The following is a 26,684-nucleotide window of genomic DNA, read 5'->3' as shown; positions in this document are numbered from 1 at the left end:
CCCGGAGCTCTCACCTTATTGAGGGATGGTGCCAGAAGTCCCCGCCATTTGGGTGCGTTCTCTTCGCTGAAGAAGTCGTATTGAAGCTGTTGAGTCTGCATGGCTCCTGCCTCTTCGGGCGCACGCACTCACGCGCGCACACACCTACGCTGCGCTCGGCCCGTGTGAGCCCCTGCACGAGACACTTGTCACGGCTTACATGAACAGAGACGGCCGATGAGGCGTGGGCGCCAACTCCGGCTCACAGCGAGCCGAGCCTCCTGCTGCTGCTGCTGCTAGTGCTGTTGTTACCGCTGCTCGGCCACTGCGCTCAGGCGACAACCCCGACTCGGGCTCAGGGGGAGAAGGAAAAAAAATCAGCAAGACGACATGTCTTAAAATGGGCAGCCTACCGATCTGCGGCTTTAGCGATCCCCAGTTAGGCTCGCCCGAGTTCACCTTGAGAACGCCGGGGAGCGCAGACTCGCCTTCGGTAAGTCGTCTAGGCTCTGTGCATTAAAATACTCCCTGTGCACAATCGCCCATCTTCACAAAGTGATCGCCACAAAAGGACGAGAGGCTTTGCTTCCTAGCCTCCGCACGCCTGATAACATGCACGCATGGCACCGCCTCAAAACGCCATCCGAATCGTGGACTCGATGCCACGCCGCCCAGTATCGTGCCACTGTCCGTGCCCGCTGCTCTATTTCATTTGGCCCAGCTTGGGATTTCTGGAGATTGTTATGACTCGGGCGCAGTTGTACTCCGAGGGGGCACGGCGCATGCGCGGCAAACTCCTTCGACGTTGCTCACAGCCTCTCCCCGCCTTGCTGCACCGCGCAGACACAAATCCGGGTTGAAGGGCAAGAGCGGACACAGGCGGAACTGCAGCGCCATCGGCGGACCCGACGGTATTAGTTTTACCGTCTGTTATGTCCAACTAGGATTTACAGCATTAGAAAAAAATAATGGAAACTTTCTCAAAATGTACTTTTTATTGGAATTATTTATTTTGTAGCTCCTTTTTGAACCCTATTTTATGCAAGAAATGACACCCTTATAATAAAGGTTAAACCTATAGGGGTGTCCTCAGCAAAAATGATAAGACAGACAAAGGAGTTGTGCAGGCGACATGAGCCGGCCCCAGGGGTCCACTCCCTAATGGGATACGAGGCATCAACGTTACTCCTTTTTGCAGACCTTCAAAGAAATGAGGCATCAGTAATCGAGGCATGTGGTGCTGTTATGTCTTCACCTGGCTGGGGTACAAAATCTTGTTAGATGTCCTTTCTTTGTTGAGCCCTCCGTTTATGTCAGTTTTACTTTTGTTAATTATCTGCCTTATGCCTAGAGGGTCTGGAGGGACTCCTCCTTGTCAATGTGCTCTGGGGTTGATGGGTTTTTGTGCCTCTTGCTTTGCTCTTTTGTGAATTTTGACCATTTTGCTTTGTTTTTTCACTTTGCCTCTACATATCTGTATTAGCACTTGTTTGCTTTGGATTGCCTTTATGTTATTGGAAATTCCATCTTGCCTTTGGTGCTGCACAGAGCTATCTTTTGTGCCTCTGGGAAGTTTGTGGAAATAGACCTTTTTATTTTAATGAAGATTCTACAGAGTCGTATTGTGTCTAGAATGGGGTTTTGAAGAGATTCCCCCCATCTAGTGGGTATTTTTAGAAGTGATTTTCAACTTATTTTGGACCCTCTGGTGCTGCTGCCTCTCAATAAGGAGACTGGGGTTCACGTCCCGGGTCCTCCTTGTGTGGAGTTAGGGTGTGTTTGCTCTGTGGCAGACTGGCGTCCTGTCCAGGGTTTGTTCCTGCCTTGAGCCCTATGCTATCTCCAGCACCCTCGCCAACCTGGTCTGGATTAAATGGGTTAGAAAATGACATGATATGGTGCTTTGAACCCATGACATGTGGAGTGTCAGTTTATGCAGGTTTAAGGTTGCTGTTCATGAATTTCTTCATATTTTGGATATTTGATTCCTTAGCGGTGGTCCCAGCCCTCTAGAGGTGTAAAAATGACAATTTCAAACATAAGCACGTGGGGGATTCAATTTCATTGAATACAAATAGGATGTTATTGTTGAGTTTTGATTCTTTACTCAGAAAGTGAAAAATGACAGTTTTATTACAACTGAGAATAGTTAGACTTTAAACATTTAAATCAAAGCACACATTTCAATATTTCAAATGTGTTCGCTTGCCACTGTCTGTTCCCAGTTTTCTGAGAGTCAGCACAGGTGAGGTGAATAACCTTGGTGTCATTTTTGGATTGAACTCTTTCTTTTGATTCAAATTAAAAATGTCACTGGGACAGCATTTATATTTCAAAAGCACAGCTGGATTTCGTCCTTTTCTTAATCGTGAATCTGCTGAGACCCTCCTATGTGCTTTTGTGACCTCACAACTGGACTACTGATATGCATTTCTTTTTGGAGTGTCTCTTTTTAGGAAACTGCGTTCCCTTAATGTGGGAAATTGACCTCCTTCACGTCTTCTATAACTCCGTGAGGGCCAGTGTGTTGTGCTGGGCCGGTAACATGAATTCAGGAGCAGCCCACCAACTCAACAGGCAAATGGAAAGGGCAGGCTCAGTTACGGGGCACACTCTGGACCCCTGGAGGTCGTAGCAAAGGAGAGAATGAAGGCAAAACTGAGTGCCGTTATGAACAACGCTGCACATCCTCTCGGTGACACACCAATACTGAGGACTTTCAGCCGACAAACTACTCAGCAGAATTGTGTCAAGAAACGCAAATGGGGGTCCTTCATACCACCAGCAAAACACCAGTATAGCACCTCACTGGAACTGGGACTGACAAGGCAGAAGTTTTCTTTCTTTTTAGTTTTCTTCCTTTTCATTCATTCTGTGATGTATTCAGACCATAGTTTGTGGATCTATCTATCTATCTATCTATCTATCTATCTATCTATCTATCTATCTATCTATCTATCTATCTATCATATAGTGCCTTTCATGTCTATCTATCTATCTATTATATAGTGCCTTTCATATCTATCTATCTATCTATTTTATAGTGCCTTTCACATCTATCTATCTATTATATAGTGCCTTTCACTCTATCTATCTATCTATCTATCTATCTATCTATCTATCTATCTATCTATCTATCTATCTATCTATCTATCTATCTATGTATTTTATAGTGCCTTACACATATCTATCTATCTATCTATCTATCTATCTATCTATCTATCTATCTATCTATCTATCTATCTATGTATTTTATAGTGCCTTACACATATCTATCTATCTATCTATCTATCTATCTATCTATCTATCTATCTATCTATCTATCTATCTATCTAATAATGCCTTTCACATCTATCTATCTATCTATCTATCTATCTATCTATCTATCTGTTATATGGTGGTCTGAGCAGCTTGCAGCCTTTGAGTCAACTTGTTATTCTGCATCACATTAAAGTGAGCTTGAGAAGAATATGAGGTCATCTGTCTGGAAGCAGAAGTGGAATCTGAAATGGACTGTTCACCATGCTAATGCTCTGAAGCACACTAGCAAATCCACCAAGGAATGGCTGAAGAAGAGGAAATGGAGGATTATGAAGTGGCCTGGTCAAAGCCCTGATTTGAATCCAACTAAAATGTTGTGGGGGGATTTGAAATGGGAAGAACAGGCAAGAAGTGCTACAAACATCTTGTAACTGAAGGGATCTGGCATGGAGGACTGGTCACAAATGCGAGAGACTGGTGGGCTGTCATGCCAAACACCTACCAGAAGTCATTTTATGCAAAAGAGGAAGGTACCAGCTTTTGAGGCAATGGGTGCACTTACTTTTTCACAGTAGACCATTGCATTTATTCATATTTTTTTGTTGAGTAAACGATGAAAAGCCAACATTTCCTTGTGTATTTATACAAGTGGATCACCTTAATCTGTAGGCCCTGTTTGCCTTTTCAAATAGTTTGAAAACATTAACCCTTTCCATGGGGTGTACTGACTTTTTCACATGGTGTACATGTATCCAAATGCAATTGAGAATTATAAGTAGGCCTAACATAATTTTTTTTGAAAAGCATATTTGGTTTTGTTGTTAGTTTAGCTGAAATGAACCCAAATGATTTTGTTGGCCCAGTTTTTATTTAGCTGCCTCTTAGCTTCAGAGGACTGGGTTCAGATCCTCGGCCTGACACTGCGTGTTTTCTCCTGTCCACGTACAGTAGGTCTCTCCCCTTGTGCTCCTTTTGTATTTAGAGTTATTTAATAAGCTCTTTATTAAGTTCGGGTACCTAACTCATTTACATAAACATACGCCATTCGTTTAAAACAAAATCTCATTATGAGAGTAAAAGGACAAGGATTTGTCGTCCCGTCCAGGACAGCATCCATCATTGCTTCAGATGCTAACCGTGACCCTGCTCTGTATTAAATGATGGACAAATGGAGAAAGTGACTCGTGCAGGAATGAAATACAAATGAACAACCGTAATTTGTAAACTTTTTTCAAGATCAAGCAATACAGACGAAGATTCTGTTTTTGTATCTAAAGCTTTCTTTCTGATGTATATTCCTAGTATTGCACAGTTATATACTTCACCTTTTTTATTTTATTGATTTTATGTCTTGCTTTTTGGAGTAAAAGTTTCAAAGTCAATCATTCAGAAAGCCACGAGTTTATGAAACAGTCAGAGCGCAGCTGCTTGGAGTTCGATGTCAATCATTGTGTTATCCCCGCCTCTAAGAAGCACGCGCTCTTCGACAAAAAAAAAAAAAGCCAAGCTTTAACGTCAATCATTTTAAAATCCCACCTACAGGAAGCACGTGACCTTGGCACCGCCCAGCTTCAATGTCAAACACACCGTAAACTCCACCCACCGGACGCGGGCTGCTCGTGGGTGATTGAGGCGGTAATGGTTAAATGAGCCAGTTGCAGACATGAATAAATATTTATTAACGTTTTCTGTCGTGGGTACGACGGTGGGTGCTGCCGTTTTGGTCAAGTGAGTGTCGGGTTACAATTATCCTTGTGAAAGGTGACAGACTTTGGAAAGTCACGATGTTTGCGTGAAATCAGAACCTGAAATGCTGGTAGTGCGTGGAGTTTTGCGTCAGCCGTGTCCGTTATATGATATGCAGTGGCGAAAAAAAGTTGTCTCTGTTAAGTTTGAAAGTAGGGATTGTTTAATGTAGGAACGTGTAAATGAATATGTAGCAGTGTATTTCATGTAAAGGTGAGTAGACAATAAACGAAGGAATCCGGAAGAGAAGAACGAATACAAGCAAATGTTGGCCTCCTGGCTTGGGGTTCTTTTCATCTTTGTTGCATGTTAGCTGTTAAAGGTTATCTCTGCTTCATTAAGTGTATTTATGAAACTGGACACCAAACTCGCTTAAGAATTTGATCTCCAAGAATTTCACTCTTTTTCTTTTTTTCCCAGGGATTATGCAACCGGTGGCACTTGTCCCAGTAAAGCCAAGATCACTGGGAAAACCGTGGTTATCACCGGAGCAAACGCTGGCATTGGAAAAGAAACTGCCTGGGAACTGGCCAGGAGAGGTAAACCCATCTGGGGTGGCGTGATGCTCTTTCATGGCTTGCCTTTCTTTGCCTTTTTGTTGAACCAAAGCTTGACCTTTATGACAGTAGTGACAGTTTGCCCGTGACTTTTACGTTTAGTGTAACTCAGCTCTGGGAAAGGAATGCTTGTTTGGGATGCTTTGGGAGGTCATTTGCTGAATACTAATAGGTACGGCTTTGAGGTACAGTCAGTAGCCTACTGCAGTACCGTCGTCCCTCATTATCCACGAGGGATTAGTTCCAGGATACCAAAATCCGCATGTGCTCAAGTCCCTTATATAAAATGGTGCAGTATTTGCATATAACCTACACATATCCTCCCATATTATTTTTCAAGTCAAGTGGCTTTATTGTCGTGCCATCCAGACACCATATATAACATTCCCCAGGACAATACATAACCACAGGACAAGTACAGACAGTTAAAGAACTATACTACAATATTAATTGTGACGTACGAGTCTCTGTCTTGCACCTCAAAACACGAGGCTGAGCATCAGTACCTTAGCAAAACCAACTTTATTCAGCTTGAGACAGGAACGGTTATTTATTGTAGTGGGATCTACCGCTCTTCTATACACAGACGCAGCAATTGGGCAGGGTCGTGGTCAGGTTAATGGCCAAGTAATCCTGTTCCTTGCATCACCCATCAACGGCAGGTGCTCATAAGGTGACTGCGATCTTTTCGGATTTGTTTTCGTGTTGAGCTGCCACAGTGGTGGGAGCCCGCAGTTGGACTGATTATCTTCCATAGATGCGGCGATTGCACTTTGGGATGCTGTTTGGCGTGTTGGGGAGGAGCCCCAAAAGAGTGTAGAAACCTTACAAAATAAATACATGTCAAATGGTAGGTAAGTGAATAGATAGTAATAATAATTTCAAAGAGACAGTAAGAAATTAATCGTAACATCCATCCATCCATCCAGCTGTATCCTAACTACCAGGTCACGGGGGGTCTGCTGGAGCCAATCCCAGCCAACACAGGGGCGCAAGGCAGGAAACAAACCCCGGGCAGGGTGCCAGCCCACCGCAGGGCACACACACACTAGGGACAATTTAGAATTTCCAATGCACCTAACCCGCATGTCTTTGGACTGTGGGAGGAAACAGGAGCACCCGGAGGAAACCCATGCAGACACGGGGAGAACATGCAAACTCCACGCAGGGAGGACCCGGGCAGCGAACCCAGGCATCTTTAATTGCGAGGCAGCAGTGCCACCACTGCGCCGCCCCTTAATCGTAACAACTAATAGTAAAAAACAACAGTGTAACAAACACACTGGATATAAAGAAGCTACTAGGAGCAGCACAGAGTTCAGAACACCAAGAGATAGAACCTCTTGCAGAACCTACCAGATCAGGTTCAGATGCTATAGTACCTTCTGTCTGATGGAAGTGGAACAAAGAGACCACCGAAGGGGTGACAGTGGTCCTCATCAAAGCTGTAGGCCCTGTGAATGCATCATTTTATAAATATGTTTATAATGGAGGGCAGAGAGGTCCCAGTGATCTTTACTGCAGCATGTACTACCCATTGTGGGACGTTACTGTCAGAGACACTGCATTTCCCAAACCAGATGGTGATCTATCTGGTCAGAATGCTCTCGATGGTGCCCCTGTAGAATGTGGTATCAAACAGAGCAAGGTAGGCTTGCCTTCTTCAGCCGCCAAAGGAGGTGCAGACACTTCAGACTTCTCTTCGGTAGGAATTTGCTTTTTAGGAGCCGTTTTTTCACAGAAACAAAGAGTGCTTGCAACGCATGTAGCAAGCGAACAAGATGTGAGACGAACAAAGCTCAAACGACGAGTGCTCTAGAGAGACGAGGGATCTGTGAAATGGTGGGAGGCTATAGCATGGTACACCTACACATAACTTAATTCGGATGGGCTGAGCGTAGTGGTTTATCATTTTACTGCACACACAGCATCAATGAATCAGATGTTCAAGAATCTTGTTTCATTCACAAAAGGGTGTGCATTGCCACACTGGAGGTTGGCATATTCAATATGACATGCAGTTTTCATTAATATGCTTTGTTTTTTGGTAAGAGTGACATTACACACAGGCAGTGTGATGTAGTGATTTAAGGTTTTGGATGGCAAACCCTGAAGTGACTGCCGACACTGTGTAACTGAGAGCAAGTCGCGTCACCTGCCTGTGCTCCAACTGGAAAAAACAAAAGAACTGCAGCCTGTTGCATCTGACATGTTGTAAGTCGCCTTGGATAAAGGTGTCAGCCAAATAATAATAAAATGTAATGCACGGCATTTAAATGTCACTTTTCCTGTTCTGACAAACACCCAGCCTTGTATCCAGTTAAATACACAGACTGTTTCCATTATATTTATGATTGATTCACTTTAGCAGTGTCAGTCCATTTTAATAAAACTGTTTTTGTTTTCTTTTTTCCTTGTCATGCATCATCCCATTTGTACAAAAGGAGGACGTATTATCATGGGGTGTCGAGATATGGAGAAGTGTGAAGCAGCTGCTAAAGAAATCAGGCGAGACACTTTGAATCATAATGTCTGCGCCAGGCATCTTGACCTCGCTTCCATGAAATCAATTTCAAATTTTGCAAAGAAAATTAATGAAGGTGAGAATTTTTTTTTTTTTTTTTTAACTAGTGAAAAATAAATAGTAGCAGTATGAAAAGATATTTTTAATTTGTGTGCAGACCCTTCTTGTTCTTTGTTGTTCGTTTGACCTTTTATCTGGTTTCCTGATATGCTTGAACAAAGTTTCCCACATTTATCAACCCTTTAATGCTACCTCAAAGATGGATGCTATAGTTTTAATAAGAAAACCACACCAAAATAAACTATTGCAGTGGATGGTCAGGGCCCTTTCTCAGACCAGGAGCCTCATGTATAAACGGTGTGTACGCACAAAAATGTTGCGTATGAATGTTTCCATGCTCAAATCGCGATCTATAAAACCTAAGCGTGGTGTAAAGCCATGCACATTTCCACGGTAGTTCAAACCCTGGCGTACGCAAGTTCTCAGCTCGGTTTTGCAGACTGGCGGCACCCAGTGTCAAAGCAGTGCTACTGTTCCTGTGTGGTTTCCCTTTCATTTTTAGATCCACATCCCTCACGCGGCTTTATAAATACACTGAAATTAACTGCATATTGTTTATTAGTTTAAGGTATCTGATTGTAATTAACCTGTAACAATATAATGGTCCAGGGAATAGCCAAAGTATTCCAAATACCATAACTGCTTTAGTGTTGTTACTCTCACTGCACCTTCTTCTTCTTTCAGCTGCTCCCGTTAGGGGTTGCCACAGCGGATCATCTTTTTCCATATTACTCTCGCTGCACCACTCAGAGAATTTATATCACTATATCTGAGTGGGGAATCACAGATCTACAGCAACTGATCGGAAAGAGAATTATCAGTATACAGCATCAAGCACACGCTGCCTCAGCCTTTCCTGTATGGACCTCGCGGTTCAGAAACAGTTTCATCTCGAGAACTCTAAATGCACTCAATCAGTCCATCAAGTGCTCCTTGTAGAACTGTTTGTACTTATAAGTACAATCACCTCACTGTAAACTTGAGATAGTTATAATATTGCACAACCTGAGCCCCTTTATAAAGCACGTATTTACATATGATGATGATATCATTTTTAAGATGAAATGCAGCAAAATATGTTTATTACATTATATAGATAAAACTTTAACTTCATTTAAATAATCTATATTGTTAATAATTAAACGTGTCAGGACATGGTGCCACAGCACTAGCGAGGAGCTGGCACTCCATTCACGGCTTGTTCATGTCTCGCGCTGTATTCTTGCTGGGACTGGTGCGACACTGAAAGGATAGATGGATAGAATAATTAAACACGTACTACAAAGATATTTCAATGTTCCTTAAAAGTTTTGAAGAATCGGCGTTCTAAGCTTACAGATGGCTTAACGTCTATTACAGAGCTGATTGTGTGGTGATTGGGTATTTGGAGAAAGAAAAGTAAGGACAGGAATTGGGGCTCAGTACGTTTGACGGAGACAGTACTGCTACAATAAAGTATTTCATCGAAGGTCGCGCATGGCGCAGCAAGCATCTTGCGTGAGACATGAACAATCACTGCGCCACCGTGTTCCCATGTTTAATAACATGCTTTAACTCCTATCATCATGTAAATGATATCACGTATTCATCTCAGTATTTTAATTATTCAGAGAGCTGTAATATCATGAATGTAATGGATTCTGTGTCCTGTCGGAGGAAGAGAAAGCCCAGAAGCACGTAGTGATTCACACACACAGAGCACATAGAAGATCAAATAAGAACAAAGCATTTAACGTGCTACTTTGGTTACGATGGGATTTGAGAAAGTAGTAAATTAAACGATTTTAAGATGAAGTTTATGATGTTCTACTTTAATGACAAAATAAACTACGTGATTAAAGTGGAAATTTCGAGATTAAAGTTGACATTTTGAACTTTTTTCCCCACTGTGTGCCTTTTTTTTTTTTTTTTTTTCCTCTGTACCCTAATAAGCTTTCATATGACACTCAGATGGTGGGCTATGACTCACCTTTTCACGGCGACTTTGATATCTGACAACTTATTTATTTCGGGCACTGTGCGACTTTTTGAACTTGAGTTTTTGAGTTTCTCCGACACTCTCTGTCACTCAATCATCTTCCTTTTGTTGTTTATATCACTGTTTAAACCAACAAATAGTATGTTTTCTTTTGCCTCTACTTGGTATTCGCTGAAATTCTTCTATTTCCCCCGTGCTTTTGCCATTGTCTTTTCACAGAAGGCTGAGCTCAAGGGCTATTTATATTGATTTGCATATTCAAAGAGGCGTAATTCTGGGAGGAGTTGGGGCGGGTACAGCAGACGCGTGCACGTGCGTTACTTTTCACACTGACCGGGATTTATGTAGCGGAAGAATGTGGAAGTTGGCGTTCGCACAGATTTATGCATCTGGATTTTTTTGTGCGTATGAACATTTCCACTTTTGTGCTTACGCCATGTTATAGTGTGAGTTCTACGCACGGTGTTATACATGAGGCCCCAGGTGATGGGGCTTTTTCAGTTGCACCTCCAAACCTCTGGAACGATTTGCCATTGCACGTTAGGCAGGCTCCTTCACTTGCTGTCTTTAAATCTTATTTAAAACACACTTTGACTCCCTGGCCTTTGACCCCGTGTGAGACGTTGACTATCTGTGTACTTTTTTATTATGAATTTCTTCAGCTGTTATGTGTTTCTGTTTCTTTTACCCTTTTGGTTATTGTGTGTCTGATATGTTGGTTTTATTGTACAGCACTTTGGTCAGCCTTGACGTTTTTTTTTAAAGTGCTTAAAAAATAAATAATTAAATATTCAGGGCAATACCTTCTCTGGAACATGAGAGGGTAACCCACCTAGCTCACAGCAGGGCTTAGAAGCTCAACCCTGCTGGGGACGGTGGCCACCATGCCAGGGGGCACCCAGGCATTTCCTGAGCCCTGGGCTGTAGCACTTCTGCCACATTTGGAAGTGCTGCCAGAAGAAGGTCTGGGAGCATCTGGAGTTCTTCTGGGTGCCTTATAATAGGGGCCAGCAGCCACTACTCCAAGAGCCAGAGTCAGGAGGAGGACAACGAAGCTTGCTGGAAGAGAAGAAGGAAAGGACTCTGTATTCGTGTTGGTGCTTTACTTTGCCCTGTGAGCATCGTGTGCTGGGCCGAAAATAAAACGTGTGTTGTGTGGCAAGTCGTTTCTCTGCCTGTCTGTGTTGGGTTAGGGTGGCTGTACGTGCCCTTGGTGGTCCCCTAAGTCTAATTTTTCTTCCACACTTGCTGCTTGTGAATTGCTACTGTATGTTTCCTTTTTCAGGGGTCTAGTACAGGGGTGGGCAATGTCGTTCCTGGGGAGCCACAGTGGCTGCAAGTTTTTGTTCCTTTATGAGAAATCAATTATTGCTTAAGTGACATTTTGATGCTTCATTTTAGTGGTCTCAATTGCTAAGGTTCCCCACCCTTAATTGCTTATTTCAATCTTAAAGAACTGCATTCACTGTTTAATAGCTCCTTATTAGCAATAAAATGTAAACGACGAAGCTGCCAGCAGTTGTCCATCTAACTTGTTTCCATTTACATCTCTGTGTGTTCATCACACACCGTTTGATTTAATAAAACACTTAATAGAAAAATGTGACAGACTGAAAATCAAACGTTTGAAACTTCAAATCATTTGGATGACATCCTTGCAAAGGAAATAATCTACGATATAAGAACCTTACATTACAGACTGGCAAGCCATAAAATTAAATAAGGTGTGAGACTGGCGAGGATTGGTTTCTAATTAAGCAATTGGGTTGGAATGAAAACCTGCAGCTACTCCGGCCCTCCGGGACTGACATTGCCCACCCCTGCTTTAAGTATGTTTGATTTTAAAGGTGGCTTGTTATATTCCCTTTTCACTTGCATTTATTTTTCTTCTTCAGAAGAGGAGCGTGTGGACATACTGATCAATAATGCAGGAGTAATGAGGTGCCCTCACTGGACCACTGAAGATGGCTTTGAGATGCAGTTTGGAGTTAATCACTTAGGTAAACTGGGAGACGGGGATTTCTAGTAGTTGATTCTCTCTGATGGCCGTCGCTTGCTGCATCAGACACATCTTTGAGAGTTTGAATGTGAAGCCGCAAAAATACCAAAACCAGCTTTGGTCCCCCCCCCCCCCACCGAAAGTCAGATCTTTGGTATTATCATTCTTGGTGGGAAGTTGACCGTGTGAAGGGCTTTACTGGAAAGAACTGCAGTGTACAGTAAAAGCATCTGATGTGACGAAAGAATGAAGTAATGCGGTTATTAAAGTGACTTTGTGGCTCTGAGAGGTTAAGAATAAATCAAGCAGATGTAAACCAACTTGATGAAATATTCAACACTTAAAGCAATAAGAGAGCTTTATCTCCAGTGCTTGCGTGCCCACAGAATCAAAGTGTCAAGTGAAGCAGATATTTAAGACTGGTGAAGTTCTGCCTTTTATCTGTGTAGTCCTGAACAGCGTCATGGAGGGAGCTTAGGGTGCAAGGCAGGAACAAACCCTGGAGAGGACGCCAGCCCATCACTGTATCCAGTGGGGGGCGCTAGCTCCCTTGTTGGAATAAGTTAGTCATTGTCCAGCCTGGTATATCCTAACACAGGGGGTCTGCTGGAGCCAATCCAGGAACAAACATAGGGGCAGGGTGCCAGCGCACTGCAGGGCACACACACACACACACACACAATAGGGACAATTTAGGATCGCCAATGCACCTAATCTGCATGTCTTTGGACTGTGGGAGGAAACCCATGCAGACACGGGGAGAACATGCGGACTCCATGTAGGGAGGACCTGGGAAGCGAACTGCGAGGCAGCAGCACTACCACTGCGCCACCGTGCTGCCCTTGTTGGAATAAATTATTTTGTAATTGAGACATGTTACATAATGAGCGCTTTGAGTAGTGAGAAAAGCACTATATAAATGCAAAGAATATATTATATATAACCCAGAACTATATATTACTAAACCACAGTTTAATTTATGCACGGGCGCACCGAAACGCATGCGCACTGCGCTCAAACGCAGCGGCTTACAACAGTCAGTAGGTGGCACCCACTTCAGACACACCAGAAGCAAACACGTCGCGGCTCCACAATGAAAGAGTTCAACTAATGGAAATACAAAACGAGCCCGTATGGATAAACACAATGAATGAACGCGCCCACAATGCGCTTCGCCCGTATGAATAACAACAATGAACGAAGGCACCCACACAAAGAAACCACTGTAGTACAAATGCGCTGCGGCGCCCCAGAGTCAAACGCAGCAGCTTCCCAGAGTCAGTAGGTGGCGTAACGGAAATACAAAACGAGCCCGTATGGATAAACACAATGAACAAATGCGCCCACACAAAGAAACCGCTGTAGTACAAATATGTGAAGTTAAATTTATGCACGGGGGACACACCGAAGCGCATGCACACTGTGGCGCCCCAGAGTCAAACGCAGCGGCTTCCCAGAGTCAGTAGGTGGCGCCCACTTCAGAAACATGTCACGGCTCCACAATGAAAGAGCTCAACTAACGGAAATACAAAACGAGCCCGTATGGATAAACACAATGAACGAACGCACCCACAATGCGCTTCGCCCGTATGGATAAAAACAATGAATGAAGGCGCCCACACAAAGAAACCACTGTAGTACAAATGCGCTGCGGCGCCCCAGAGTCAAACGCAGCAGCTTCCCAGAGTCAGTAGGTGGCGTAACGGAAATACAAAACGAGCCCGTATGGATAAACACAATGAACAAATGCGCCCACACAAAGAAACCGCTGTAGTACAAATATGTGAAGTTAAATTTATGCACGGGGGACACACCGAAGCGCATGCACACTGTGGCGCCCCAGAGTCAAACGCAGCGGCTTCCCAGAGTCAGTAGGTGGCGCCCACTTCAGAAACATGTCACGGCTCCACAATGAAAGAGCTCAACTAACGGAAATACAAAACGAGCCCGTATGGATAAACACAATGAACGAACGCACCCACAATGCGCTTTGCCCGTATGGATAAAAACAATGAATGAAGGCGCCCACACAAAGAAACCGCTGTAGTACAAATATGTGTAGTTAATTAAATGAAACCTTTACCATGGCTACGACCTGTGAAATATACCTGAGGTAACGTGTGCACGCCAGGTTGTACCAGATGAGTCACAGCTCCAAAAAGAGCCCGCTTTAGTAAAAATATATTTATTTAATTAAATGAACTTTCCCAGGACGCACCCACCCTCCATGATATATCATCCCTCCACATATCGGAGGGAACAACAAGTGATTGCCATTCTTGGATTTGCGATTCTTTCGAGAATGGCGGGCTTGCTGGTAGATATAATATAAAAAAGGCGATACCCCTCCCTCAGTGATACGGCGGTAAGAAATCACATAGGAGAAACAACGTAGCTTTCTTTAATGATGGCTTACGCTGCATAACAGACAAAGGAAGCCAATGGCAAGAGCCCAGTTCGGGAGTGGGGGCCCGATGTGTCCATTCATACTTGTAGCCAATGTTCCCTCTGATTTTTTTCTGATGAGCTTGTGTGATGGGCTGGTCCTGCACCTTTTACGAGAGATTTCTTCAATTCCTTTATATCACATGAGCTTTTCCCCTTGAAATATCAAATCAAATTGAGGAACAATGAGTTTCCCCAGTCTATCCAGCAGGGGGCGCTAGCTCCCTTGTTGGAATAAGTTCTTTTGTAATTGCGGCATGTTACATAACCTGAAACTATATAGATATAATGTAAAAAGGCGATACAGCTCCCTTAGTGATACGGCGGTAAGAAATCACATAGGAGAAATAACTTTGCTTTCTTTAATGATGATTTACGCTGCATAACAGACGAGGAAACCATGACAAGACCGTCACAGAAGTGGGGGCCCGATGTGTAGAGTCTGCCATTTTTGTCACTGCGTTGGAAGGATTTTCCGGATCGGATGATGGTATCTTCCATCCGTCCGTCGGCTTCAAAGGTGTGCCGGGCAATGTTCCAAGGCTTTAAACTCTTTCTCCATGTGCAGGCCCCCACTTAGGTGAATAATACAACCAAACAAATAAAAGAAGATCTAATGTAATGCTGACTCTGACACACAGAAATAGTGCACGTTGCCCATTTTGCTGTTGTCCTTAACTTGTCTTAAAATGCTTTGCCTAGCAGGACCCCTGTACTAAATCTGGCTCAGCTGTGCATGTGAGAAGAAATAAAAGAAAAGCAGATTTAAAATATTTGCACAGAACACAGTGACATATTAAACTTGCATTCTGATTACAATTGCAGAGTGGTACAGTAGCACATTCTGACCTTGCATACCCAGCACAGCACTTCATTCAGCTTTAGAGAGAGCATTAGACGCCATGCTGTTGCTGCACAGTTAGCAGATCTTGCTCTTCCTCTAACTCTGGAAAGCCTAAGTTCATTTTGTTTTGTTTTTTTGGTTGCTTATTGTTTGCTTTAAAAAAACAAAAAACAACAATAGAAAGGTTATAAATTAACCGGTGTGAGAGACGGCTGGGACTCCCCTGAAATGGAAGTATGAGGGAAGACAGCTACGTTTGGACACTGCCTCCCCCAAAACGCTAAATGGCACCTACCCTGGAGTGTAGCGGTGCCGCAGATTCCCACAGGCCATCCTGGGACTTGGAGTTAGGTTCCTCAGCCCTGTCGGGTGCTGTGAAAGGACCAGAGGGGTCATGTTTCCCTTCTGTCCTCGTGACTTCCAGGCTGATTAAAGCCCTAGAATTCTCCATCTGACCCGGAAGTGCTGGCAAGTCACGTGGGAGGAAGAACAGAAGCACTTCAGGGTCAAGGGCTATATAAAGGACTGCTGTGATCCCAGCAGGCAAGCCGGAGTTGGGTGGAGGTGGACAAAGCTTGCTGGGAGGTGTGGAGAAGAAACGGAGAGAGGATATTGTGCTTGGTGATTATTATTTGCCCGTTTTAGTGTGGCTGTGGTGCTGGGAGGCACAGTTTAAGGAAAGAAACGAATAAAAACAACTTCTTAATGCTTTTACCTGGTGTCCTGAGTGTCTGTCTGTTGGATATAAACAGTGCCACTTAGCGTCCACACCTGCCACAGGGTGGTGTTTATTACTGCTGCATTGGTTGCATGATATGTTTAAAATATTGTACTGAATTAGTAAAGTGCGTTGTGTTTTTAAGTTTGCTTGAACAGGCACATTTGTTGGCCACTTAATTTATACGTTTACAGCCATGCAACTTACCCCTTAATGCACTTACTTGAATAAAGACCTGATGGGGTACAAATCTTATCCCAGCTGCATCGGGAGCAAGGCAGGAATCAGCCCTGAAGGGGGGGGGGACCAGTCAAAAACTGGGCACATTCTTCGATACCCCCATGTTCTTCATACACATTAGGGAAATTTGGCAGGATATCCAAATTAGGGTTGTCAGATTGAACATTGCAACCCGAATATAATTCGATTCCCTTAAAATAAGTTGTTTTTATGCTCTTCAAAGGCAAAAGCGGACATTGATTGCCAAAGAACAGTTTGTTTGTTTGTTTTAGTCCCACTTATTTTAGCACCGTGTTACTCCAGACCCTCTGTGCAAAGATGCAGTATTTTACTGATCTGTTTTTGTGCTTCCCTTCCTTGATCTGCCATTTTGTAATTTTGAATGGTTAGCTTGTTATATTCATTAGACTGGTGGCTCCCAAACTCGGTCCTGGGGACCCCCCTGTGGCTGCAGGTTTTTGTTCCAACTAACTTCTGTTTTTCATTGGACTCTTAGCCTAATTAAGTGAGTCGTTATTTCCCAGTTTCTGTGTTTCGGAATCAATGTAGAAATTACAGACTAAGTTTGGTAGATGTTTATTAAAACGTAATAAGCAGTTATATGGGGAATATGTAGTTTTTGTTTAAGTCATTAACGGTATTTTCAACCCAATTTTCATTCTGCTTTTCCAGGTGTTCTGGTTCTTTAATTGATTCTTTACTGATTAGTGAGTCTGACACTGAAGTCGTTGCTGCTTTCATCATCCCGGGTGTCTGCTGTGCTGATTGTTGTTTGTCACTATTAGGGTTAAATGAAGGGAGCAAACTGCACAGGAAAAGGGAAAAATAATTAAGATTCATCAGACCACACTTGTGTTTTTCCAGTGTTGGTGAGCCTGTGCCCGCTTTCAGTTCTTAGCTAACAGGAGTGGAACCAGACGTGGTCTTCTGCTGTTGTAGCCCATCTGCTTGTGCATTCTAGGACGCCTTTTTGCTCAGCTCAGTTGTACAGAGTGCTTATCTGAGTTACCGCAGTCTTTCTGTCAACTCGGACCAGTCTGGCCATTTTCCTCTGACTCCTCTCATCAATAAGGCTCACCAACTATGGACTAACCCAGTATGTCACATCTTTCAAGTTTTTGGCAAACTGAGAAAACGATGTCGCCCTTATAATTAATGATCTCCAGATTTCATTTTTCATGAGCTTCACGTACACATATTGTTTTTTTCCACAAATCAACAACACCTGCCATTTAAATCGTGCAGTCGCAGCATTTAAATCACATGATCATAATCCGATGTTTTCATTGGTAGGTGGTCTTTCCTCATTGGTCAGTGGAGTTGCTAGGTTTTTATCTTGCATTACGTAAAATACTGTGTACATACCAGCTTCTCCCATCGTGCTATGACCGGAATGAAAACGTATTTGGCCGCCACCAGTACCTTATAACATCAGAAAAGACCTCGTAACTCCAAAAACTACAAAATGTTGAAAAAAATGGCATTAGGTTGGTTTTTCCATTGCATGTGAGAAGGCGTTTCTGTGCACACAGCTGTCACACCATTCTGAGTAAACTTTCAACACTGTTGCGCCTGAACATCTCAGGAGATCCGCAGTTACAGAAATACTCAGACCAGCCCACCTGGCACCAACGGTCATACCATGGTCCAAATCACTTAGGTGGTCTTCAGCATATGCAGAAGGGCGGCTACTGTAGTTACAATAAACAGTTGTCAAACAGAAAATCCATCCGCCCACCCACCTATCCATTTTCTACAGAATAGAAACTTGCCAAGACCTACCTCGGGCCATCAGTTTTGTTTTGGTTTGTTTTTCTCTTTAATACAGTGTTGTTTATAAGTTAAACTAAACTTAAACTTCATTATTTTGTTTTACAGGCCATTTCCTGTTAACCAACCTCTTGCTTGAAAAGATAAATAGTTCAGCACCAAGTCGCATCATAAACATCGCCTCGCTGGTTCATATAGCAGGACAGATAGATTTGGAGGATTTGAATTGGGAAAGGAAAATGTACGACACGAAAGCTGCTTACTGTCAAAGCAAACTTGCCAACGTGATGTTCACAAAAGAGCTGGCCAGACGGCTACAAGGTAAAGTAAACTGAACCCAGGGGGTGCACGAGTATAATTTTTAAAAGCCAAATTTTCCCCTAGGGACAAATAAAGTTCTATCTAACTATAACTATCTGTCTATCATATAGTGCCTTTCATATCTATCTGTCTGTCATATAGTGCCTTTCACATCTATTTCTGTTATATACTGCCATTCACATTTATCTATCTATTGTATAGTGACTTTAACATCTATCTATCTGTCTATTATATAGTGCCTTTCAATTCTATACAATATCTCACAAAAGTCAGTACACCCCTCACATTTTTGTAAATATTTTATTCTATCTTTTCATGGGACAGCACTGAAGATATGACACTTTGATACAATGTAACGTTGTCCGTGTACAGCTTGTATAACGGTGTAAATTTGCTGTCCCCTCTAAACTGCTGGCAACAAAAGTGAGCACATCCCTAAGTGAAAAATGTCTAAATTGTGCCCAAAGTGTGAATATTTTGTGTGGCCAACATTATTTTCCAGCACTTGGGCATGGAGTTCACACGAGCTTCACAGGTTGCCACTGGAATCTTCTTCCACTCCTCCATGACAACATCACGGAGCAGGTGGATGTTAGAGACCTTGCGCTCCTCCACCTTCCCCACAGATGCTCAATAGGGTTTAGGTTTGGAGACATGCTTAGCCAGTCCAGCACCTTTACCCTCAGTTTCTTTAGCAAGGCAGTGGTCATCTTGGAGGTGTGTTTGGGGTCGTTATCATGTTCAGTTTCCGAAGGGATGGGATCATGCTCTGCTTCACTATGTCACAGTACATGTTGGCATTCATGGTTCCCTCAATGAACTGCAGCACTCATGCAGCCCCAAACCAGGACACTCCCACCACCATGCTTGACTGTAGGCAAGACACACTTGTCTTTGTACTCCTCACCGGGTTGCCACCACACACGCTTGACACCATCTGAACCAAATAAGTTTATCTTGGTCTCATCAGACCACAGGACATGGTTCCAGTAATCCATGTCCTTAGTCTGCTTGTCTTCAGCAAACTGTTTGCGGGCTTTCTTGTGCATCATCTTTAGAAGAGGCTTCCTTCTGGGACGACAGCCATGAAGACCAATTTGAAGCAGTGTGGCGGGCGAGTGGTCTGAGCACTGACAGGCTGACCAAACCCCACCCCCCCTTCAACCTCTGCAGCAATGCTGGCAGCACTCATACGTCTTATTTTCAAAAGACAACCTCTGGATATGACACTGAGCACATGCACTCAACTTCTTTGGTCGACTATAGCGAGACCTGTCCTGTTAAACCTGTCGCTGTATGGTCTTGCCAACACCCTGAAACTGAGCTGCAGCACGGTGGCCAGTTTTCTTATACTCGAGGCCATCTTTATGTAGAGCAACAATTCTTTTTTTTCAGATCTTCAGAGAGTTCTTTGCCATGAGGTGCCATGTTGAACTTCCAGTGACCAGTATGAGAGAGTGTGAGAGTGATAACACTAAATTTAACACACCTGAGACCTTGTAACATGAACGAGTCACATGACACCGGCGAGGGAAAATGGCTAACTGGGCACAATTTGGACATTTTTCACTTAGGGGTGTACTCACTTTTGTTGCCAACAGTTTAGACATTAATGGCTGTGTGTTGAGTTATTTTGAGGGGACAGCAAATTTACACTGTGATACAAGCTGTACATGGACGACTTTACATTATGTCAAAGTGTCATATCTTCAGTGTCGTCACATGAAAAGATATCATAAAATATTTACAAAAATGTGAGGGGTGTACTGACTTTTGTGAGATCTATCTATCTATCTATCTATCTATCTATCTATCTATCTATCTATCTATCTATCTATCTATCTATCTATCTATCTATCTATCACTTGTGATAAAATGGCAGCACAGTGCAGAGATAAGCCAGGCTAGTTCTTTATTGCTTTTTAAAGCAGTTTGGATTACATGACCTGAACTCTCATGTTAAAGTGTTGTTCCCACTCACCTTCTGTGGAATGCCTTGGAGTAAACCAGTCATAGGTGGGCTCAGGCAGAAGAACTAATGGGGACCTGTTGTAAATTTTTCAGTTTGTCAATACCCTACGATCTCCATAATCAGAGGTGAGACAGGCCAAGTCAAGTGGCTTTACTGTCATACCACCCATACACCACATTGCAGCATACAGTGACATGAAGTCATGCTCCCCAGGACTGCAGTACAACATATACAAAAACACAGTGCAAGACCAGTAGAGAACTATGCCATACTATAAATAATGGAAAATCATAAAAATTAACAAGCTAACAATTCAGTTCTGAAAACTCCTTGTAATTCTTAAAAAATATGTAACTGGTACTTAAATGTCATGGAAGATATTAAAGTGAATTCCAATAATCATGTATCATGAACAAAACGGCCACATCACTCATCTTCTTATATAATACGCTACTGTGGTGGTCCGTTTGTCTGTCCAGGATTTTAAGTCACAAACTGTTTGACCTATTGACTTGAAATTTGGTGCTCGTATACTACGTGATGTCTGCTATCCGCTTTTGGAGTGATTGACCTCCAAGATTATTCCTCTCTTTTTATTTTTATTTTATTTTATTGTAGAATCAACTCTCTGCAGTTTGCAGTGCATGCGTACGGGCGCCATTCTCATCACTACCACCTTTGCCGTCACTTCACCTACCTCTTTATATCTTAAATCATTCTTGAGGCAGACTGAAGACTTAGTACGCTTTCCTTCATTTTTCATGTAAGCTGGCACTTAAGTAATTGCAACACAAACACAGACTTAATCAGTTTTAACGGGAAAAGATTCCAGATGAAAGAAGAGAAGAAGCGGGCCACTAGGATGGAGAAAAGAAGAGCTGCTCAGGAAACTGCAAGCGCATCAACATCTGGGCAAACAAATGGTAAACATACAGAAAAAGAGGAGGAAAACTAGGAATGCTCACGTCAAGTGGATTCACTGCACGCTATCATGGAGTGCGCTGTTACTGGTTAAAATTCTGTTTAAAGACCTTGTGTGTTAACACTTTAGAGTCGACTTTTGTTGACACCTACGGGTGAAGGCAGATGTCGACAGGGTAGAGGGAGGTGATCAGCTGTAAACGTCGACAAAACTCTGTTATGTTTTATAGTTCAACTCTCTTTGGTAGAAGGAAAGTTAGCTTAGTTGATTTGACCTCAGATCTCTCTGCATGCGTGAGTAGCATAAACAACGTCTAAAATGGCATTGACATCTTGTGAGAGACCAAAGTGAAAGCAGAAAGCAAAATACTCTGCGGCCAACATTTTGTGTATTATTGCTGAATCAACAACAACAACATTTCTTTCTTTAGCACATTTTCAAGCAAATGATGGAGTTCAAAGTACTTTACATGATGAAGAAAGAGAAAAAAGACAAAATAAATAAGAAAATAGAATTAGGGAACACTAATGAACATAGAATACAAGTAAGGTCCGATGGCCAGGGAGGACAGAAAAACAAAAAAAAAAAAAAACTCCAGACGGCTGGAGAGAAAAAAAAAAATATCTGCAGGGGTTTCTGAGGCCACGAGACCAAATCCGACTGAGTTATCAGACTCCAGCTTTGATGCAAGTGATTTGGAAACCGAAAATGAAAGTGAGGTACCTGCATCAGCTAATCGGTCCCCAGATGATCATAGTGCGGAACACGTTCATGTAGCTGATACGCCTACGTCAGCGTTCGCATGGGAGGACTGTCCAGACATAGATCAGTGGGAGGCAAGCTGGCAACCGGACTTCACCAAATGGCACCACTTGCTAGTGGACACTACAGATTACTAACCACTCGACTAGCATACCATACCTTGCAGGACTATGTTATGTAATAGCTATTTGAATTCACATAGTGTAGAGGATCATGGAGCATAAAACACAGTGACATTAGTCATAAATAAATTTGTTGATTTATGTGTGAAACCATTGCTTTGTGTGCTTTTTCAGAAAACTTTTTTCGAAAGAGTACTCTGCCTTGGGCCAAAACGGAAAACAAAAACTAATTAGCTCTCAAAGAGTTAATACCACCTTGCGTTTCATTCTGTGTGTGCGTGCCATCAAGTTTCGATTTATAATAATCGTTACTGCTCAGGGCCTGCGTGTCAAATTTATTAAGAGTCCAGTTAGCGTGAGCTGGTTCACAAGGTCGTCAGAAACTGAATATTAGACCGTGACTTAGCGAGCATTCACAATGCAAGGAGAGTGCAGGTTTAACTTGAAATTGTTGTGAGAAGTTAAGCAAAATGACCCCTTTTATTGGCTAACTAGAAAGATTACAATATGCAAGCTTTTGAGGCAACTCTGGAACCTTCTTCATCTTGCCTGAAGTAGGGGGCCTGAGTTGCCTTATCACTCATTTTGAAAGTTTGTGTCCTCTTTAAATACACAACTCTTGCTGTTTTGTTTAACAGGCACCGGAGTGACGGTGAACTGCGTTCACCCTGGCGTAGTGGCCACTGAACTCGGAAGACACACCGGCATGCACAAATCTGCATTTTCGAGTACCATATTGGGTAAGTCCTGAAAGGTTCCCCATGTCTCCCTTTTGTAAATACAGCCAGAATGCTTACTTTAATAGTTCATAAACCATTCCTACCTACGTGCTGTAGGATGTTTAAAATATGTGCTGTCCCATCGTTTTTCTTTCTCGCTCTCAGTTCCAGTTTTAGCAGCTAGTTGACAATGGGCAGGCACTCTCAGTTTTAGCTGCACTCCATCCAATGCCTTCAGTTTTGATTGCTACCTGAAATGTTACTTCCATATCCTGACTCGCTTGCATGTGTTGCTTTAGGTCCGGCCTGGAGTGCATGTCGACACACATGATATTCACTTACTTTTTAACTCTTTCTAGGTCCAATGTTTTATATGCTTGTGAAGACTCCAACTCAGGGAGCACAACCCAGTGTGTTCTTATCTGTGGCAGAAGAACTTAAAGACATCTCGGGAAAGTACTTTGACACATTCACACAAAAAAGTCCAGCAGCACAAGCCGAAGATGCGGACGTCGCCAAAAGACTTTGGCAAATGAGCGCTGAACTTGTGGGCCTGAGTGAGCCCACTCCTAACCCGACAGGTGCGACACACCAAATGAAAGAGCGGTGAGTGACGTGACTCCCGTTTCACCTGACCATAAATCTCGGAATGGCACGCTGGGAAAGGATCCTCCTGTTTGGCTGTTCACTTCTCAATAAATGCATTTTTAGCCAGTCACGTTTCTCTTAGGTAAAGAGCTTAAGCAGTGTATACCAAATTTATATGAACATGAAAACCAGTTTTAAAAGGTAAATGGTGCACAAATAAAAGAGGACAGGAGGAGCTGTCGGCACACTGAGACGAGCGAGTGGGGTTTGCAATGCGGCCTTTTCTGGATCCTGCGCCTAGGATGGTGGCTTAGATCTTTGACCATTTTTGAGGTTGGACTTGATTTTTGTAGGATTGCCTGGTTTGCTTTTAGTTCTTTGTTGGATTTGGTTTTCCTTTTGAGTGTTTTTGTATATAGAGTCAGCTCCATTTAAGTGCACGGCCTCCGGACGAGATCTCCACTTGCGCTTAATAGGAGTGCAACATATCAGTCCTGAAAGCTGACCATTCAGTTACCCCAACTACTAGCCTAGTCAAGTGTAATAAAACATTCATAAGTAGACTGCGGTGAAGAATATGGTGGATACACATACAATACACACACACATTAACTGTTCAGATATTCATGTACTGACAATTCGTAACACGTGTCCATCAATCAGGCCTACATTTTACGAAAATAATCAGTCATTGTTTTCTGCACGCTGTTTGCACGATTCAGGGAGTAAAACTGTCCATAGTCCTGACAGCCGTTTATCTCCAAATAACAACGTCGCGTGCGTAGGGACTTCAGTGTGTCGGTGAAGGAAACTGTGTGGCTCATTAATCGCACTGGCAGCAGCGGTATCCTCGTCTCCATCGGAGTCTCGGTTGTCAGCAGTGTGTTTAATGACTGTACAGATCTTGGCATCAATGCTGTCAGCTGAACAAGAGCAGGGCTACTTACATCGTCGTACGCCGATTACGTCATTTGAACGTGCCAATCAATATCGTTGTTTGACCAGTGGATGTGAAGAGACGGTGCAGTTGACCGGAGTGAATATGGCTGGACAGAATAGCAATGGGATCAATAATGTACGTGTGCTTATCACTAGCGCGCTTATCCGAAGTTATTGCCTGTTTACTTGACTTTATACAAATAGGGACTGTACAAGTCACGTGCAGTCGGGAAGTGGAGCGTGCGCTTAACGGACAGGCACTTAAGTGGAGTCGACTAGTTTTGATTTCTCTTGATTTAGTGAATTTCTGTGTCTTCCATACTAGTCAAATTACTGTGTTTCCCCGAAAATAAGCCCTAGCATGATTTTCAGGCTGCTCTGTAATATAAGGCCTACCCCAAAAATAAGCCCAAGTCAAGATCGTCAGCTGAAAAGTAAGGCGCCTAAGGCCAGGTTTATACTTCACGCGATGCGACGCGTGTGCCCGAAACATCAATTAAATTCTGAGGACACCTTGCCACAATATCTCTGAAAAGGATTTATAATGATTACATCCATCAATTCGGGGATGTGCCCATTCCAGCAGGATCGGCGCAAGACAAGAAACAAAGTCCCTGGACGGGACATCAGGTCATCGCAAGGTGAACACAAGCGCACGCGCACACACACTGGTGTCATTGTAGCTTCACCAAATCCCAGAAACCTTCATGTCTTTGGATGGAAAACTGAGCCCACTGTGGAAACCCACCAGGAAAACATGCAAACTCCAGGCAGGGATCACAAAGGACGAGACAGCAGCGCTACCGCTCTGCCACAGTGCCACCCACCCATGTGTGTAATTATTAGAGTACTCATTATTTAAACAAAGTTAATGATTTATCTGTAACATGTAACATACATATTTTAATGCATTTCATCATGAAAGTGATATCAAGTAGAAATCAGAGGATTCTAAATGTGCAGAAAGTTGGAATGTCATAAATGTACGTGTTCTGTGTGGCGATCGCTGCTGTCAGGTTGGGAGGAAGCCCCAGAAGCGCATAGCGATTAACAAGTGGGTCAGTTTTAAGATGACGTTTACGACAGTCTACTTCAGTGATAAACTACGAGGTTAAACTGGAGATTTCGAGATTAAAGCCAACATTTCCACTTTAATCACAAAATAGACCTTTTCATTATGTCTTTATTTTTTTTCTCTGTGGCTCAAATACGCCGCCACCGTACATTCTGATGCTACTGTAAGGTACAAAAAAAAATATGGTATGTGAGATTTTTAAAACGTGTCGTGTCATTACTTTGGGGAATATGCGACACTTGAATATCGAAGCACCACAAATGCATGCAAATGCTTGGCATTTGGCTTCACCACATCGACCCATTCGGCGGCACGGTGGCGCAGTGGGTGGCGCTCCTGCCTCGCCGTTAGGAGACCTGGGTTCGCTTCCCAGGTCCTCCCTGCGTGGAGTTTGCATGTTCTCCCCGTGTCTGCGTGGGTTTCCTCCCACAGTCCAAAGACATGCAGGTTAGGTGCATTGGCGATTCTAAATTGGCCCTACTGTGTGCTTGGTGTGTGTGCCCTGCGGTGGGCTGGTGCCCTGCCGGGGTTTGTTTCCTGCCTTGTGCCTTGTGTTGGCTGGGATTGGCTCCAGCAGACCTCCGTGACCCTGCAGTTAGGATATACAGTGCATCCAGAAAGTATTCACAGCGCTTCATCACGTTTTCCACATTTTGTTATGTTACAGCCTTACTCCAAAATGGATTAAATTCATTTTTTTCCTCAGAATTCTGCACACAACACCCCATAATGACAACGTGAAAAAAGTTTACTTGAGGTTTTTGCAAATTTATTAAAAATAAAAAAATTGAGAAATCCCATGTCCATAAGTATTCACAGCCTTTGCTCAATACTTTGTCGATGCCCCTTTGGCAGCAATTCCAGCCTCAAGTCTTGTTGAATATGATGCCACAAGCTTGGCACACCTATCCTTGGCCAGTTTGGCCCATTCCTCTTTGCAGCACCTCTCAAGCTCCATCAGGTTGGATGGGAAGCGTCGGTGCACAGCCATTTTAAGATCTCTCCAGAGATGTTCAATCAGATTCAAGTCTGGGCTCTGGCTGGGCCACTCAAGGACATTCACAGAGTTGTCCTGAAGCCACTCCTTTGATATCTTGGCTGTGTGCTTAGGGTCGTTGTCCTACTGAAAGATGAACTGTCACC

At 43.2% G+C, this 26,684-nt stretch overlaps 2 protein-coding genes across 3 annotated transcripts in view; one reads left to right on the top strand and one right to left on the bottom strand.

Moving 5' to 3' along the window:
• Window positions 1–777, bottom strand: part of LOC114665943 (son of sevenless homolog 1-like) — a 143,326-nt gene extending 142,549 nt beyond the window's left edge. Inside the window, exon 1 of one of the 2 annotated variants that reach the window (XM_028820610.2) lies at window positions 15–777. In XM_028820610.2, coding sequence (XP_028676443.1) covers window positions 15–101 — 87 coding nt within the window. In that variant the 5' untranslated portion in view covers window positions 102–777. The remainder of the gene's footprint in view (window positions 1–14) is intronic. The other variant, XM_028820611.2, reaches the window with a different exon arrangement.
• Window positions 778–4,826: 4,049 nt separating this feature from the next.
• LOC114665945 (retinol dehydrogenase 13-like) lies at window positions 4,827–23,653 on the top strand. Its single transcript, XM_028820617.2, has 7 exons — window positions 4,827–4,968; window positions 5,407–5,525; window positions 7,988–8,143; window positions 12,001–12,105; window positions 18,230–18,442; window positions 22,859–22,960; window positions 23,299–23,653. Exons 1-7 carry the CDS (start codon window positions 4,904–4,906, stop codon window positions 23,547–23,549), a joined length of 1,011 nt encoding a protein of 336 aa, XP_028676450.2. The 5' UTR covers window positions 4,827–4,903; the 3' UTR covers window positions 23,550–23,653.
• Window positions 23,654–26,684: the final 3,031 nt, after the last annotated feature.

Source organism: Erpetoichthys calabaricus, chromosome 15 (assembly GCF_900747795.2).
Source record: "Erpetoichthys calabaricus chromosome 15, fErpCal1.3, whole genome shotgun sequence".
Classification (NCBI taxonomy): domain Eukaryota; kingdom Metazoa; phylum Chordata; class Cladistia; order Polypteriformes; family Polypteridae; genus Erpetoichthys; species Erpetoichthys calabaricus.
The sequence above is the reverse complement of the archived record's forward strand: the minus strand, read 5'-3'. Positions and strand labels throughout refer to the sequence as shown.